This window comes from Sebastes fasciatus, unplaced genomic scaffold, assembly GCF_043250625.1.
Source record: "Sebastes fasciatus isolate fSebFas1 unplaced genomic scaffold, fSebFas1.pri Scaffold_38, whole genome shotgun sequence".
Lineage (NCBI taxonomy): Eukaryota > Metazoa > Chordata > Actinopteri > Perciformes > Sebastidae > Sebastes > Sebastes fasciatus.
In genome coordinates this window covers 37,501-55,000 of record NW_027428221.1, presented here as the reverse complement: position 1 = coordinate 55,000, position 17,500 = coordinate 37,501, and the positions used below count along the sequence as shown (strand labels likewise).

The following is a 17,500-nucleotide window of genomic DNA, read 5'->3' as shown; positions in this document are numbered from 1 at the left end:
TAAGCTAGGCTAATAACCTCCCTCTGCACCCAGTCTTTGTGCTAAGCTAGGCTAACAACCTCCCTCTGCTTCCAGTCTTTGTGCTAAGCTAGGCTAACAACCTCCCTCTGCTTCCAGTCTTTGTGCTAAGCTAGGCTAACAACCTCCCTCTGCTTCCAGTCTTTGTGCTAAGCTAGGCTAACAGTGGCTCTAAGTCTGGACATATTTGCAGTTGAAGCTAAAACAGAGTTCGTCTTTGCAGCTGGAATCAAACATCTGTCTGATTAAACAAGGAGTACTACTAGTAGTAGTACTAGAACAGTGGTAGTAATACTAGTAGTAGTAGAACTAGAACAGTGGTAGTAATACTAGTACTAGTAGTACTAGAACAGTGGTAGTAATACTAGTACTAATAGTACTAGAACAGTGGTAGTAATACTAGTACTAGTAGTACTAGAACAGTGGTAGTAATACTAGTACTAGTAGTACTAGAACAGTGGTAGTAATACTAGTACTAGTAGTACTAGAACAGTGGTAGTAATACTAGTACTAGTAGTACTAGAACAGTGGTAGTAATACTAGTACTAGTAGTACTAGAACAGTGGTAGTAATACTAGTACTACTCCTTATCAACTATTACATATATTAAATAAACCCAATAATAATAAGTTAATGAATGAATCTATATGTTTTGTGCGGTTGTTGTTTAATGTGATTTGTATCATGTCTTGTGGTTATGAGATTCAGAAGTCAGAACTACCAGATGATGTTTAGTCTCGTGCTTCTTTATGTCTCATGATGTTATTCAATGTGAATCATAAAGTAAATATAACTCAAACCATAGAGGTGTGTATTTCAGGACCTGCGTCATTAATCAGCTCGGTGTGACAGATGTTAGTGATGGTTGGACAGCGGAGGACGAGGATGAGGACGAGGACGTGAGCAGCGATGTGACTGAAGCACTTTATTATTCCTCTGATGGACAACAGAAATCAATGGAAGCCTGAGCTGCTTTCAATGACCCTCACTAGTCTGGATCGACCGGTTTCATGCGTGTGGACGGTCCCTGAACGCAGCACGGAAAAATTAAACTCACTTTTACCTTTTCAGTCCGTCAGTCTGTCCTTCTCTCATCTGTCCTCTAATATCTCCGTCAGTCCGTCCTTCTCTCATCTGTCCTCTAATATCTCCGTCAGTCTGTCCTTCTCTCATCTGTCCTCTAATATCTCAGATGAAAAGAGAGACAACAGGACATTAAATCAACATCTGCTGTCCATGAAAATATAAAAGTCTAAATCACAGACTGAATATAACAAGAGGACGTCGTCACCTGGATGTCCACCCACTGGTTAGTGGACCGATGTCCTGAAGCCTCGATTTCATCAGTTTGTCCATCTCCATCTTGGTTTTTAGTCGTCTCCATCTTGGTTTTTGGTCGTCTCCATCTTGGTCTTTGGTCGTCTCCATCTTGGTCTTTGGACGTCTCCATCTTGGTCTTTGGTCGTCTCCATCTTGGTTTTTGGTCGTCTCCATCTTGGTCTTTGGTCGTCTCCATCTTGGTCTTTGGACGTCTCCATCTTGGTCTTTGGTCGTCTCCATCTTGGTCTTTGGTCGTCTCCATCTTGGTCTTTGGACGTCTCCATCTTGGTCTTTGGTCGTCTCCATCTTGGTCTTTGGTCGTCTCCATCTTGGTTTTTGGTCGTCTCCATCTTGGTTTTTAGTCGTCTCCATCTTGGTCTTTAGTCGTCTCCATCTTGGTTTATAGTCGTCTCCATCTTGGTTTTTGGTCGTCTCCATCTTGGTCTTTGGTCGTCTCCATCTTGGTTTATAGTCGTCTCCATCTTGGTTTTTGGTCGTCTCCATCTTGGTCTTTGGTCGTCTCCATCTTGGTCTTTAGTCGTCTCCATCTTGGTTTTTGGTCGTCTCCATCTTGGTCTTTGGTCGTCTCCATCTTGGTTTTTGGTCGTCTCCATCTTGGTTTTTAGTCGTCTCCATCTTGGTCTTTGGTCGTCTCCATCTTGGTTTATAGTCGTCTATATCTTGGTTTTTGGTCGTCTCCATCTTGGTCTTTGGTCGTCTCCATCTTGGTTTATAGTCGTCTCCATCTTGGTTTTTGGTCGTCTCCATCTTGGTCTTTGGTCGTCTCCATCTTGGTTTTTGGTCGTCTCCATCTTGGTTTTTGGTCGTCTCCATCTTGGTCTTTGGTCGTCTCCATCTTGGTCTTTGGTCGTCTCCATCTTGGTCTTTGGTCGTCTCCATCTTGGTTTTTGGACGTCTCCATCGTGGTCTTTGGTCGTCTCCATCTTGGTTTTTGGACGTCTCCATCTTGGTCTTTGGTCGTCTCCATCTTGGTTTTTGGACGTCTCCATCTTGGTTTTTGGTCGTCTCCATCTTGGTCTTTGGTCGTCTCCATCTTGGTCTTTGGTCGTCTCCATCTTGGTCTTTGGTCGTCTCCATCTTGGTTTTTGGACGTCTCCATCGTGGTCTTTGGTCGTCTCCATCTTGGTTTTTGGACGTCTCCATCTTGGTCTTTGGTCGTCTCCATCTTGGTTTTTGGACGTCTCCATCTTGGTCTTTGGTCATCTCCATCTTGGTTTTTGGTCGTCTCCATCTTGGTCTTTAGTCGTCTCCATCTTGGTTTATAGTCGTCTCCATCTTGGTTTTTGGTCGTCACCATCTTGGTCTTTAGTCGTCTCCATCTTGGTTTTTGGTCGTCTCCATCTTGGTTTTTGGTCATCTCCATCTTGGTGTTTGGTCGTCTCCATCTTGGTTTTTGGTCGTCTCCATCTTGGTGTTTGGTCGTCTCCATCTTGGTTTTTGGTCGTCTCCGTCTTGGTTTTTGGTCGTCTCCATCTTGGTCTTTAGTCGTCTCCGTCTTGGTTTTTGGTCGTCTCCATCTTGGTCTTTGGTCGTCTCCATCTTGGTTTTTGGTCGTCACCATCTTGGTCTTTGGTCGTCTCCATCTTGGTGTTTGGTCGTCACCATCTTGGTCTTTAGTCGTCTCCATCTTGGTCTTTGGTCGTCTCCATCTTGGTTTATAGTCGTCTCCATCTTGGTTTATAGTCGTCTCCATCTTGGTTTTTAGTCGTCTCCATCTTGGTCTTTGGTCGTCTCCATCTTGGTTTTTGGTCGTCACCATCTTGGTCTTTGGTCGTCTCCATCTTGGTTTTTGGTCGTCTCCATCTTGGTTTTTGGTCGTCTCCATCTTGGTTTATAGTCGTCTCCATCTTGGTTTATAGTCGTCTCCATCTTGGTTTTTGGTCGTCTCCATCTTGGTCTTTGGTCGTCTCCATCTTGGTTTTTGGTCGTTTCCATCTTGGTTTTTAGTCGTCTCCATCTTGGTTTTTGGTCGTCTCCATCTTGGTCTTTAGTCGTCTCCGTCTTGGTTTTTAGTCGTCTCCATCTTGGTTTTTGGTCGTCTCCATCTTGGTTTTTAGTCGTCTCCATCTTGGTGTTTGGTCGTCACCATCTTGGTTTTTGGTCGTCTCCATCTTGGTTTTGGTCGTCTCCATCTTGGTTTTTGGTTGTCTCCATCTTGGTTTTTGGTCGTCTCCATCTTGGTCTTTGGTCGTCTCCATCTTGGTTTTTGGTCGTCACCATCTTGGTCTTTAGTCGTCTCCATCTTGGTTTTTGGTCGTCTCCATCTTGGTTTTTGGTCGTCTCCATCTTGGTGTTTGGTCGTCTCCATCTTGGTTTTTGGTCGTCTCCATCTTGGTGTTTGGTCGTCTCCATCTTGGTTTTTGGTCGTCTCCGTCTTGGTTTTTGGTCGTCTCCATCTTGGTCTTTAGTCGTCTCCGTCTTGGTTTTTGGTCGTCTCCATCTTGGTTTTTAGTCGTCTCCATCTTGGTGTTTGGTCGTCACCATCTTGGTTTTGGTCGTCTCCATCTTGGTTTTTGGTCGTCTCCATCTTGGTTTTTGGTCGTCTCCATCTTGGTTTTTGGTCGTCTCCATCTTGGTTTTTGGTCGTCTCCATCTTGGTCTTTGGTCGTCCCTATCTTGGTTTTTAGTCGTCTCCATCTTGGTTTTTGGTCGTCTCCATCTTGGTCTTTAGTCGTCTCCATCTTGGTTTTTGGTCGTCTCCATCTTGGTCTTTAGTCGTCTCCGTCTTGGTTTTTGGTCGTCTCCATCTTGGTTTTTAGTCGTCTCCATCTTGGTGTTTGGTCGTCACCATCTTGGTTTTGGTCGTCTCCATCTTGGTTTTTGGTCGTCTCCATCTTGGTTTTTGGTCGTCTCCATCTTGGTTTTGGTCGTCTCCATCTTGGTTTTTGGTCGTCTCCATCTTGGTTTTTGGTCGTCTCCATCTTGGTCTTTGGTCGTCCCTATCTTGGTTTTTAGTCGTCTCCATCTTGGTTTTTAGTCGTCTCCGTCTTGGTTTTGTGCGACCAGAAGTGACCTCAGAAGGTGGAGCTCAGTACATTTAGCTGACCTTCTCAGAGAGGTCTAAAGAAGCAGAGGAGTCGCTTCCTGCTGGCTGCTACACAGGATGAAGGTTTAAGGCTCTTCAGCATCGGCTTCATCGTTTACTTGTAGTGTGACTGATAGGAAAGTGTTTTATCAGATCAGTTTACTGACACACTTAGACTCTGAAACCCAACCTGTGTGTGTGTGTGTGTGTGTGTGTGTGTGTGTGTGTGTGTGTGTGTGTGTGTGTGTGTGTGTATTGACCACAGTTTGAACCCAGAACTTTGAGTCTTCTTTAAAACGTCTGACAGGAAGTTCAGAGTTCATCTGACAGTCAAACAGACACGAGTCCTCTGGTTGTATAAACAAGAGTTTTACATAATGAGACACACACACACACACACACACACACACACACCCACCCACACACACACACACACACACACACACAATGACCTGTTAGATCTCTCCCTCCATTCTCAGTATTGATCTTTGTATTGATCGGCTGCAGGCGGCTGATCGTCTCTGTCCAGAAACACACTCCACTTACCGCTGATTACCTCACACACACAGACACACACACACACACGCGCGCACCCACACACGCACGCACGCACACGTACACACACACACAACAGAACAATGGACCTCAGTGCAGAGAGGAAGAGGAGGAGGAAGCAGGAAGTGAAGGATGAAGGAGTTTAAACAGCTGCTGACTGCTGGTCTAGTCGCCTCCATAGTTTCCAGTGTAAACATCAGTCTGACAATAACTGTCTGTATTAAAGGTGTCATATTGTTTTAAAGTATCAGCTGATACTCTCCGTTAATGTGTCACCTCGAGGTCAAATCTTTAATAATCACAACCTCAGTGTTCGTCTTTATGCAGACGACTGTGATCTATTTACTGATTGACTCCAAAAACACAACTGGTCAAAAAACAATCAACAAAAACGATGTTTATTTAGTTAATTATGGTCCCATTTAGAGTCAAAGAGACCAAAAAGGAGAGGATGCTTTAGGGTGTTCTGTTCTGGTTGCAAAAAACCAAGATGGAGACGACCAGAAACCAAGATGGAGACGACCAGAAACCACACTCACACACGGCAGTAATGTGTCGATCACACTGTTCCGTCAACGAGCTGCTAATCAATAAAGGTTCTAGAATCAATCCAACCGTCCAATCAGCCGCCAGCTGCTCAGACTGCATGATGTCACATTAACTGGGAACACTCTGTAATATAAAATCTATCTGCATTAACACACACACGCACACAGTAACACACACGCACACACGCACACACACACACGCACACACACACACACACACACACGCACACAGTAACACACACGCACACACGCACACACACACGCACACACACACACACACACGCACACAGTAACACACACGCACACACGCACACACACACGCACACACACACACACACACGCACAGTAACACACACGCACACACGCGCACACACACACACACACAGTAACACACACACACACACACACACACACACACACACACACACACACACACACAGTAACACACACACACACACACAGTAACACACACACACACACGCACACACAGTAACACACACACACACACAGTAACACACACACACACACACGCACACACAGTAACACACACACACATGCACACACAGTAACACACACACACACACACACACACACACACACACACACACACAGTAACACACACACACACGCACACACAGTAACACACACACACACACACACAGTAACACACACAGTAACACACACACACACACACACACACACACACAGTAACACACACACACACACACACACACACACACACAGTAACACACACACACACACACACACACAGTAACACACACACACACACGCACACGCACACACAGTAACACACACACACACACACACACACACACACACAGTAACACACACAGTAACACACACACACACACACACAGTAACACACACACACACACACACACACAGTAACACACACACACACACACACACACACACACACACACAGTAACACACACAGTAACACACACACACACACACACACACACACACACACACACACACACAGTAACACACACACACACACACACAGTAACACACACACACACACACACACACACACACAGTAACACACACACACACACACACACACACACACACACACACACACAGTAACACACACAGTAACACACACACACACAGTAACACACACACACACACACACACACACACACAGTAACACACACACACACACACACACACACACACACACAGTAACACACACACACACACACACACAGTAACACACACACACACACACACACACAGTAACACATACAGTAACACACACACACACACACACACACACACACAGTAACACACACACACACACACACACACAGTAACACACACACACACACACACAGTAACACACACACACACACACACACACACACACACACACAGTAACACACACACACACACACACACACACACACACACACACACACAGTAACACACACACACACACACACACACACACACACACACACAGTAACACACACACACACACACACACACACACACACACACACACAGTAACACACACAGTAACCCACACCTGGAACCTGCTCAAGACCTGGGAATAACGGGAGCTCCTGGAACCTCCTTAAAGATCTTCTCTGACATTCTCAAGGAACCATAAAACCTGCTCCACAAGGAGTCTTCAAAACCACATCTGGAGTCCTCAGACCTTGAAGGACTTCTCTGACCTCCTCACCGATTCAAAGAGTCCTGGAACCTGCTCAAGGACCTGGAATCTTCTCAAGGACAGTTGGAGGGAGGAATCATCACCAGAGCTGCAAGTTTACCTGAATGTACTCAAATATTAGATATAAAAACTGGATGTGTGTGTGTGTGTGTGTAGTCAGGGTTGTTCTGGGTCAATAAGGTTAATTAGTGTGTGAGTGTGTGTGTGTGAGTGTGTGTATGTATGTGTGTGTGTGTGTGTGTGTGTATGTGTGAGTGTAATAACAGTCTAATTAATGGCTTCCAGTGATTCAGCCCCTGAAATAATGAGCTTTCTCTTCTCGTCAATACTCTGCAGGCCGTCACACACACACACACACGCACACGCACAATGTATTGATTTCTGTGGTCGTTTGCTCCACAGGAAGTATTTACAGCGTTCACTCTGCTCTAACAAAACTCCTCCAAAGACCCTGGAACCACTTCAAGGACCCTGGAACCACTTTAAAGATATCTGGAACCACTTCAAGGACCCTGGAACCACTTTAAAGATATCTGGAACCACTTTAAGGATATCTGGAACCACTTCAAGGACCCTGGAACCACTTTAAAGATATCTGGAACCACTTTAAAGATATCTGGAATCACTTCAAGGACCCTGGAACCACTTTAAGGATATCTGGAACCACTTCAAGGACCCTGGAACCACTTTAAAGATATCTGGAACCACTTCGAGGTTATCTGGAACCACTTCGAGGATATCTGGAACCACTTCAAGGACATCTGGAACCACTTCAAGGACATCTGGAACCACTTTAAAGATATCTGGAACCACTTTAAGGATATCTGGAACCACTTTAAAGATATCTGGAACTACTTTAAAGATATCTGGAACCACTTTAAGGATATCTGGAACCACTTTAAGGACATCTGGAACCACTTTAAAGATATCTGGAACTACTTTAAAGATATCTGGAACCACTTTAAGGATATCTGGAACCACTTTAAGGACATCTGGAACCACTTTAAAGATATCTGGAACCACTTTAAGGATATCTGGAACCACTTTAAAGATATCTGGAACTACTTTAAAGATATCTGGAACCACTTTAAGGATATCTGGAACCACTTTAAAGATATCTGGAACCACTTTAAGGATATCTGGAACCACTTTAAGGATATCTGGAACCACTTTAAAGATATCTGGAACCACTTTAAAGATATCTGGAACCACTTTAAAGATATCTGGAACTACTTCAAGGACATCTGGAACCACTTTAAAGATATCTGGAACCACTTTAAGGATATCTGGAACCACTTTAAGGATATCTGGAACCACTTCAAGGATATCTGGAACCACTTTAAAGATATCTGGAACCACTTTAAGGATATCTGGAACCACTTTAAGGATATCTGGAACCACTTTAAAGATATCTGGAACTACTTCAAGGATATCTGGAACTACTTTAAAGATATCTGGAACCACTTTAAAGATATCTGGAACTACTTCAAGGATATCTGGAACCACTTTAAAGATATCTGGAACCACTTTAAAGATATCTGGAACCACTTTAAAGATATCTGGAACTACTTCAAGGACATCTGGAACCACTTTAAAGATATCTGGAACCACTTTAAGGATATCTGGAACCACTTTAAGGATATCTGGAACCACTTCAAGGATATCTGGAACCACTTTAAAGATATCTGGAACCACTTTAAAGATATCTGGAACTACTTCAAGGATATCTGGAACTACTTTAAAGATATCTGGAACCACTTTAAAGATATCTGGAACTACTTGAAGGACATCTGGAACCACTTTAAAGATATCTGGAACCACTTTAAGGATATCTGGAACCACTTTAAGGATATCTGGAACCACTTTAAGGATATCTGGAACCACTTCAAGGATATCTGGAACCACTTTAAAGATATCTGGAACCACTTTAAAGATATCTGGAACCACTTTAAAGATATCTGGAACTACTTCAAGGACATCTGGAACCACTTTAAAGATATCTGGAACCACTTTAAGGATATCTGGAACCACTTCAAGGATATCTGGAACCACTTTAAAGATATCTGGAACCACTTTAAGGATATCTGGAACCACTTTAAGGATATCTGGAACCACTTCAAGGATATCTGGAACCACTTTAAAGATATCTGGAACTACTTCAAGGATATCTGGAACTACTTTAAAGATATCTGGAACCACTTTAAAGATATCTGGAACTACTTCAAGGATATCTGGAACCACTTTAAGGATATCTGGAACCACTTTAAAGATATCTGGAACTACTTCAAGGATATCTGGAACCACTTTAAGGATATCTGGAACCACTTTAAAGATATCTGGAACTACTTCAAGGATATCTGGAACTACTTTAAAGATATCTGGAACCACTTTAAAGATATCTGGAACTACTTCAAGGATATCTGGAACCACTTTAAAGATATCTGGAACCACTTTAAAGATATCTGGAACCACTTTAAAGATATCTGGAACTACTTCAAGGACATCTGGAACCACTTTAAAGATATCTGGAACCACTTTAAGGATATCTGGAACCACTTTAAGGATATCTGGAACCACTTTAAGGATATCTGGAACCACTTCAAGGATATCTGGAACCACTTTAAAGATATCTGGAACCACTTTAAAGATATCTGGAACTACTTCAAGGATATCTGGAACTACTTTAAAGATATCTGGAACCACTTTAAAGATATCTGGAACCACTTTAAGGATATCTGGAACCACTTTAAGGATATCTGGAACCACTTCAAGGATATCTGGAACCACTTTAAAGATATCTGGAACCACTTTAAAGATATCTGGAACCACTTTAAAGATATCTGGAACTACTTTAAAGATATCTGGAACCACTTTAAAGATATCTGGAACCACTTCAAGGACATCTGGAACCACTTTAAAGATATCTGGAACCACTTTAAAGATATCTGGAACCACTTTAAAGATATCTGGAACCACTTTAAAGATATCTGGAACCACTTCAAGGACATCTGGAACCACTTTAAAGATATCTGGAACCACTTTAAGGATATCTGGAACCACTTTAAGGATATCTGGAACCACTTCAAGGATATCTGGAACCACTTTAAAGATATCTGGAACCACTTTAAGGATATCTGGAACCACTTTAAGGATATCTGGAACCACTTTAAAGATATCTGGAACTACTTCAAGGATATCTGGAACTACTTTAAAGATATCTGGAACCACTTTAAAGATATCTGGAACTACTTCAAGGATATCTGGAACCACTTTAAAGATATCTGGAACCACTTTAAAGATATCTGGAACCACTTTAAAGATATCTGGAACTACTTCAAGGACATCTGGAACCACTTTAAAGATATCTGGAACCACTTTAAGGATATCTGGAACCACTTTAAGGATATCTGGAACCACTTCAAGGATATCTGGAACCACTTTAAAGATATCTGGAACCACTTTAAAGATATCTGGAACTACTTCAAGGATATCTGGAACTACTTTAAAGATATCTGGAACCACTTTAAAGATATCTGGAACTACTTGAAGGACATCTGGAACCACTTTAAAGATATCTGGAACCACTTTAAGGATATCTGGAACCACTTTAAAGATATCTGGAACTACTTCAAGGATATCTGGAACTACTTTAAAGATATCTGGAACCACTTTAAAGATATCTGGAACTACTTCAAGGATATCTGGAACCACTTTAAAGATATCTGGAACCACTTTAAAGATATCTGGAACTACTTCAAGGACATCTGGAACCACTTTAAAGATATCTGGAACCACTTTAAGGATATCTGGAACCACTTTAAGGATATCTGGAACCACTTCAAGGATATCTGGAACCACTTTAAAGATATCTGGAACCACTTTAAAGATATCTGGAACTACTTCAAGGATATCTGGAACTACTTTAAAGATATCTGGAACCACTTTAAAGATATCTGGAACTACTTGAAGGACATCTGGAACCACTTTAAAGATATCTGGAACCACTTTAAGGATATCTGGAACCACTTTAAAGATATCTGGAACCACTTTAAAGATATCTGGAACCACTTTAAAGATATCTGGAACTACTTCAAGGACATCTGGAACCACTTTAAAGATATCTGGAACCACTTTAAGGATATCTGGAACCACTTTGAAGATATCTGGAACCACTTTAAAGATATCTGGAACCACTTCAAAGTAAACACTTCAGCATTGGTTACAGACCTCGAGGTTGCTAACAGCGTACGGATAAAAGTTCCCAGGGGGAACTTGTGTTTGTGAACTTTGGTTCCGCATCACACATAAAACTCTTATTTTGCGTTAGCGGTAAAAAATAAACGAACTATGACGGAACAATAATTCATTTCAGATCCAGTCGTTCTCACAGAGGTTGTGTGACGGACGTCGATGACCGATGACGACAGAGACGTACCTGTAAACCAGCAGCTTCACCTGAACCAGCGAGTTAAACAACACTCGTCTTTACACGTCAGTCTGTGTTGATTTATTGATGATGAAATGACACAACTGTAAAAACATCTGTAATACTGTCACCACATGTGTCCTGCAGAGACGATCACCTGACGTCACCCAGGTGTGTTCCAGGTCGACAGGTGTGTTCCAGGTAACCAGGTGTGTTCCAGGTCAACAGGTGTGTTACAGGTCAACAGGTGTGTTAAAGGTCAACAGGTGTGTTCCAGGTCAACAGGTGTGTTACAGGTCAACAGGTGTGTTCCAGGTCAACAGGTGTGTTACAGGTCAACAGGTGTGTTCCAGGTCAACAGGTGTGTTACAGGTCAACAGGTGTGTTACAGGTCAACAGGTGTGTTACAGGTCAACAGGTGTGTTACAGGTCAACAGGTGTGTTACAGGTCAACAGGTGTGTTACAGGTCAACAGGTGTGTTCCAGGTCAACAGGTGTGTTACAGGTCAACAGGTGTGTTACAGGTCAACAGGTGTGTTACAGGTCAACAGGTGTGTTACAGGTCAACAGGTGTGTTCCAGGTCAACAGGTGTGTTACAGGTCAACAGGTGTGTTACAGGTCAACAGGTGACTGCTGACTGGCTCATAGAAAAAGGCTCCATGTTTCACTGATGAATCCATGATTTGATTAAAAAGCAGAAACACGGAGAGAGAATCAGGTTTTATAATGATTTCAATAAATACCAGAACATTCCTGGTTTATGAACAGAATCTGATCCTCATCAGTCCATCAGTCCATCAGTCCATCAGTTCATCAGTCCATCAGTCCATCAGTCCATCAGTCCATCAGTTCATCAGTCCATCAGTCCATCAGTCCATCAGTCCATCAGTCCATCAGTTCATCAGTCCATCAGTCCATCAGTCCATCAGTTCATCAGTCCATCAGTTCATCAGTCCATCAGTCCATCAGTTCATCAGTTCAGTCCTCGTCCGTCCCTCTGAGAGAAAGACAACTCCTCCTGCAGGCTCCTGGAATCCATCACTCCAACACTAAACCTATTCCAGGACCTTCCAGGACCTTCCAGGACCGTTTAAAAGAAAATCAATGAAATAAAATGTGCTGGTTCATAAAAGTCGTCCTGAGAAAAAACACCAACCATCAAAAAGACGAACATTTAAAACCTGATTGTCTTTAAAACCAAACTGTCCCTCTGTCCCTCCGTCCCTCCGTCTGTCCGTCTCACGGAGGACGAGTGATGGCGTCCCCCTCAGCCCTCCAGCTGCCACTGCTGCGCCTGCGAGGCGTCGCATATCGCCATGGAGACGTAACCTTTAGGCCCGACGGGCTGAGCAACGGAGAGACACTGACCCACCGAGACCTGGTAGAGACGGTTGGACTTCTACAGAGAGACAAAGAGACAGAGAGTTATAATCTCTGTTGGTAACCATGGTGACGTGTTTAGTGGAGGCAGAATAGCTCTCTGAACACGCTAGCTAACGCTGGCTAACGCTAGCTAACGCTGGCTAACGCTAGCTAACGCTGGCTAGCCAGCGTTAGCTAGCCAGCGTTAGCTAGCCAGTATGGTTGTCTTCTGTAACAGTAACTGAAGATGCTGGTTCCTCTCTGGTTCCTCTCAACGTGCCGTCACTCTCCAGGATCTCCAGTTAACATGAACCAACGGGACCAGATTAGCTAGCTAGCAAGATTGTCTGTCTCCAGGGATGCTAATAGTTTAGCTTTCTGCTAACAGCAGCTAACGGCTCACGTTAGCTGCTGTTAGCAACATTTCCTCCGTCTCTGAAACGCTTCTCTGATATTGTAGCTCGCTAGAGCCGCTAGCGTTAGCCTCCAGCTAATGTTAGCCTCCAGCTAATGTTAGCCTCCAGCTAATGTTAGCCTCCAGCTAGCGTTAGCCTCCAGCTAGCATTAGCCTCCAGCTAATGTTAGCCTCCAGCTAGCGTTAGCCTCCAGCTAGCGTTAGCCTCCAGCTAATGTTAGCCTCCAGCTAGCGTTAGCCTCCAGCTAATGTTAGCCTCCAGCTAATGTTAGCCCACTGCTAGCGTTAGCCTCCAGCTAATGTTAGCCTCCAGCTAATGTTAGCCCACTGCTAGCGTTAGCCTCCAGCTAATGTTAGCCTCCAGCTAATGTTAGCCCACTGCTAGCGTTAGCCTCCAGCTAATGTTAGCCTCCAGCTAATGTTAGCCCACTGCTAGCGTTAGCCTCCAGTCTACCGTGACGGTATATAACACGGCGTTGGCGTCTCACCCCCAGGCTCCACTGCTGCGACCCCCCCGAGCCATGACACTTCATCAGTCTGGGGGGGTCGAAGGTCCTGACCTCGGACACGTCCAGACACAGCAGACCCGCCAGGATCAGCTGACCCTCCTCGTCGTAGGCCCAGTCCTGTTCGGGGTCTCGGGGGTCACACGGTCGCAGGACGACGACCCCCCCCTTCTGACTGGCCCGGCCCTGGGCCGCCAGGCAACGCCCCGTTGCTAGGTTACGAAGCTGAAAGATGGCGGACAGAGAGGAGCCGTTTGTGTTATTTATGATCAACAAACAAACGTAAAGTTACGGAAACACATTATTACAACATGGAGACGGCACGACCATCACAGCATAACCTGTAGCGTGTAGCGTGTAACGTGAAGTGTGCAACATGTAACGTGTAATGGGTAACACATAGCGTGTAGCGTGTAACATGTAGCGTGTAACATGTAACGTGTAACATAGCGTGTAACATGTAGTGTGTAGCGTGAAGTGTGCAACATGTAGCGTGTAATGGGTAACACATAGCGTGTAGCGTGTAACATGTAGCGTGTAAAGTGTAACATGTAGCGTTTAGCGTGTAACATGTAGCGTGTAACATGTAACGTGTAACATGTAGCGTGTCACATGTAGCGTGTAACGTGAAGCGTGTAACATGTAACATGTAGCGTGTAACATGTAACGTGTAAAGTGTAACATGTAGCGTTTAGCGTGTAACATGTAGCGTGTAACATGTAGCGTGTCACATGTAGCGTGTAACGTGAAGCGTGTAACGTGTAGCGTGTAACATGTAACGTGTAGCGTGTAACATGTATCGTGTAACGTGTAGCGTGTAACATGTAATGTGTAGCGTGTAACATGTAGCATGTAACGTGTATCGTGTAACATGTAGCGTGTAACATGTATCGTGTAATATGTAGCGTGTAACATGTAACGTGTAACATGTAACGTGTAACATGTAACGTGTAGCGTGTAACCTGTAACGTGTAACGTGTAGCGTGTAACATGTAGCGTATAACATGTAGCGTGTAACATGTAGCGTGTAACGTTTAACATGTAACGTGTAACATAGCGTGTAACATGTAACATGTAACATAGCGTGTAACGTGCAGCATGTACGTACCCGTCCTCTCTGCATATAGCGTGTAACATGAAGTGTGTAACAGGAAGCATGTAACGTGTAGCAGGAACGTGTAACATGAAGTGTGTAACATGAAGCATGTAACATGACGTGTGACGTGTAGCGTGTAACGTGTAACATGTAGCGTGTAACATGAAGTGTGTAACGTGTAGTGTGTAGCATGTACGTACCTGTCCTCTCTGCAGGACGATGACAGTATAACATGTAGCGTGTAACATGAAGTGTGTAGCGTGTAGCGTGTACGTACCCGTCCTCGATGCAGGACTTTGGGTCGTCTCAGCCCCTTGTTGACGAACAGCGGCTGATGCTGCTGCTTGTTGCCGTTGGCGACGGTCTGCATCTCGGGGTAGACCGTGTCCAGGTACCAGCGGAACTCGTGACACTGCAGCTGCTTCCTCAACGCCACGCGCTCGCTGATGTCGCCGTAGCTGCGGTCACGTAGCTCTGGACGCAGGGACAGATACTGCTCCTGATTGGACCACAGACACACAGGAAGTGAGGTCAGAGGACGTTTCAGGATCACGGCTCTGTGTGTGTGTGTGTGTGTTTACCTTGTACTCGTCCATCCATACGTGCGCTAGCCGCAGAGAATTGTGGGCCATGGTGTCCTGCCCCCCCGGCGAGCCGTACGGACGCCTCTTCCTGAAGATGTGACCGACTCTGGAGCACGGGATGATGAGCAGCTGACCGCCGCACATCCAGATCTGAGACACGGAGACACGGACACACGGAGACACACAGACACGGAGACACACAGACACGGAGACACGGAGACACACAGACACGGAGACACACAGACACACAGACACGGAGACACACAGACACGGAGACACACAGACACGGAGACACGGAGACACACAGACACACAGACACACAGACACGGAGACACGGAGACACACAGACACGGAGACACACAGACACGGAGACACACAGACACGGAGACACACAGACACGGAGACACGGAGACACACAGACACGGAGACACACAGACACACAGACACGGAGACACGGAGACACACAGACACGGAGACACACAGACACACAGACACGGACACACGGAGACACACAGACACGGAGACACACAGACACGGAGACACACAGACACGGAGACACACAGACACGGAGACACACAGACATGGAGACACGGAGACACACAGACACACAGACACGGAGACACACAGACACGGAGACACACAGACACACAGACACGGAGACACGGAGACACACAGACACGGAGACACGGAGACACACAGACACGGAGACACACAGACACGGAGACACGGAGACACACAGACACACAGACACGGAGACACGGAGACACACAGACACGGAGACACACAGACACACAGACACGGACACACGGAGACACACAGACACGGAGACACACAGACACGGAGACACACAGACACGGAGACACACAGACATGGAGACACGGAGACACACAGACACGGAGACACGGAGACACACAGACACGGAGACACACAGACACACAGACACGGAGACACACAGACACGGAGACACACAGACACACAGACACGGAGACACACAGACACACAGACACGGAGACACACAGACACACAGACACGGAGACACGGAGACACACAGACACGGAGACACGGAGACACGGAGACACACAGACACGGAGACACACAGACACGGAGACACGGAGACACGGAGACACACAGACACACAGACACACAGACACGGAGACACGGAGACACACAGACACGGAGACACACAGACACACAGACACGGACACACGGAGACACACAGACACGGAGACACACAGACACGGAGACACGGAGACACACAGACACGGAGACACACAGACACGGAGACACGGAGACACGGAGACACGGAGACACACAGACACGGAGACACGGAGACACACAGACACGGAGACACACAGACACGGAGACACGGACACACGGAGACACGGAGACACACAGACACGGAGACACGGAGACACGGAGACACACAGACACGGAGACACACAGACACACAGACACGGAGACACACAGACACGGAGACACGGAGACACACAGACACGGAGACACGGAGACACGGAGACACACAGACACAGAGACACACAGACACAGAGACACAGAGAGACGTCTTACTGGTCCGACTGGTTGAAACCCAGTAGAACCAGCAGGAGCCTTGGCTAGCTCTTTCCATCTACTTCCAGTGTTTATGCTAAGCTAGGCTAACTCCAGCATCATGTGACTGGCGGTGGTTAAACGGCGTCCTCACCCTGAAGGAGATCTCCAGGTTTTCTCCGCCCCAGATGTCCATGCCGCCGTCGTATTGGCCGAGCTCGTTAAAGTACTTCCTGTTCATGGCGAATAGACCGCCGGCCATGGTGGGAGACCTGAGGGGGGTGAGAGAGGGGGGGGTAATATTATCATCAGCTCCATCTTTAACGTTAACGTGCCATTACGGCGTTTACGTGCCATTACGGCGTTTACG

At 45.5% G+C, this 17,500-nt stretch overlaps 2 protein-coding genes across 3 annotated transcripts in view; both read right to left on the bottom strand.

Annotated features, from left to right (window-relative positions):
- chodl (chondrolectin) overlaps positions 1 to 1,725 on the bottom strand; it is an 11,125-nt gene extending 9,400 nt beyond the window's left edge. For both annotated transcript variants that reach the window (XM_074628488.1, XM_074628489.1), the window contains exons 1-2: positions 1,310 to 1,725; positions 1,082 to 1,120 (exon numbers count right to left, since the gene is read on the bottom strand). In XM_074628488.1, coding sequence (XP_074484589.1) covers positions 1,082 to 1,120; positions 1,310 to 1,710 — 440 coding nt within the window. In that variant the 5' untranslated portion in view covers positions 1,711 to 1,725. The remainder of the gene's footprint in view (positions 1 to 1,081; positions 1,121 to 1,309) is intronic.
- A 9,954-nt stretch (positions 1,726 to 11,679) lies between these two features.
- The window catches only part of galnt11 (UDP-N-acetyl-alpha-D-galactosamine:polypeptide N-acetylgalactosaminyltransferase 11 (GalNAc-T11)), a 13,891-nt gene continuing 8,070 nt past the window's right edge, over positions 11,680 to 17,500 (bottom strand). Inside the window, exons 7-11 of the mRNA XM_074628487.1 lie at positions 17,285 to 17,402; positions 15,583 to 15,735; positions 15,279 to 15,500; positions 13,888 to 14,130; positions 11,680 to 13,021 (exon numbers count right to left, since the gene is read on the bottom strand). Of these exons, the coding sequence (XP_074484588.1) occupies positions 12,890 to 13,021; positions 13,888 to 14,130; positions 15,279 to 15,500; positions 15,583 to 15,735; positions 17,285 to 17,402 (868 nt within the window). The 3' untranslated portion in view covers positions 11,680 to 12,889. The remainder of the gene's footprint in view (positions 13,022 to 13,887; positions 14,131 to 15,278; positions 15,501 to 15,582; positions 15,736 to 17,284; positions 17,403 to 17,500) is intronic.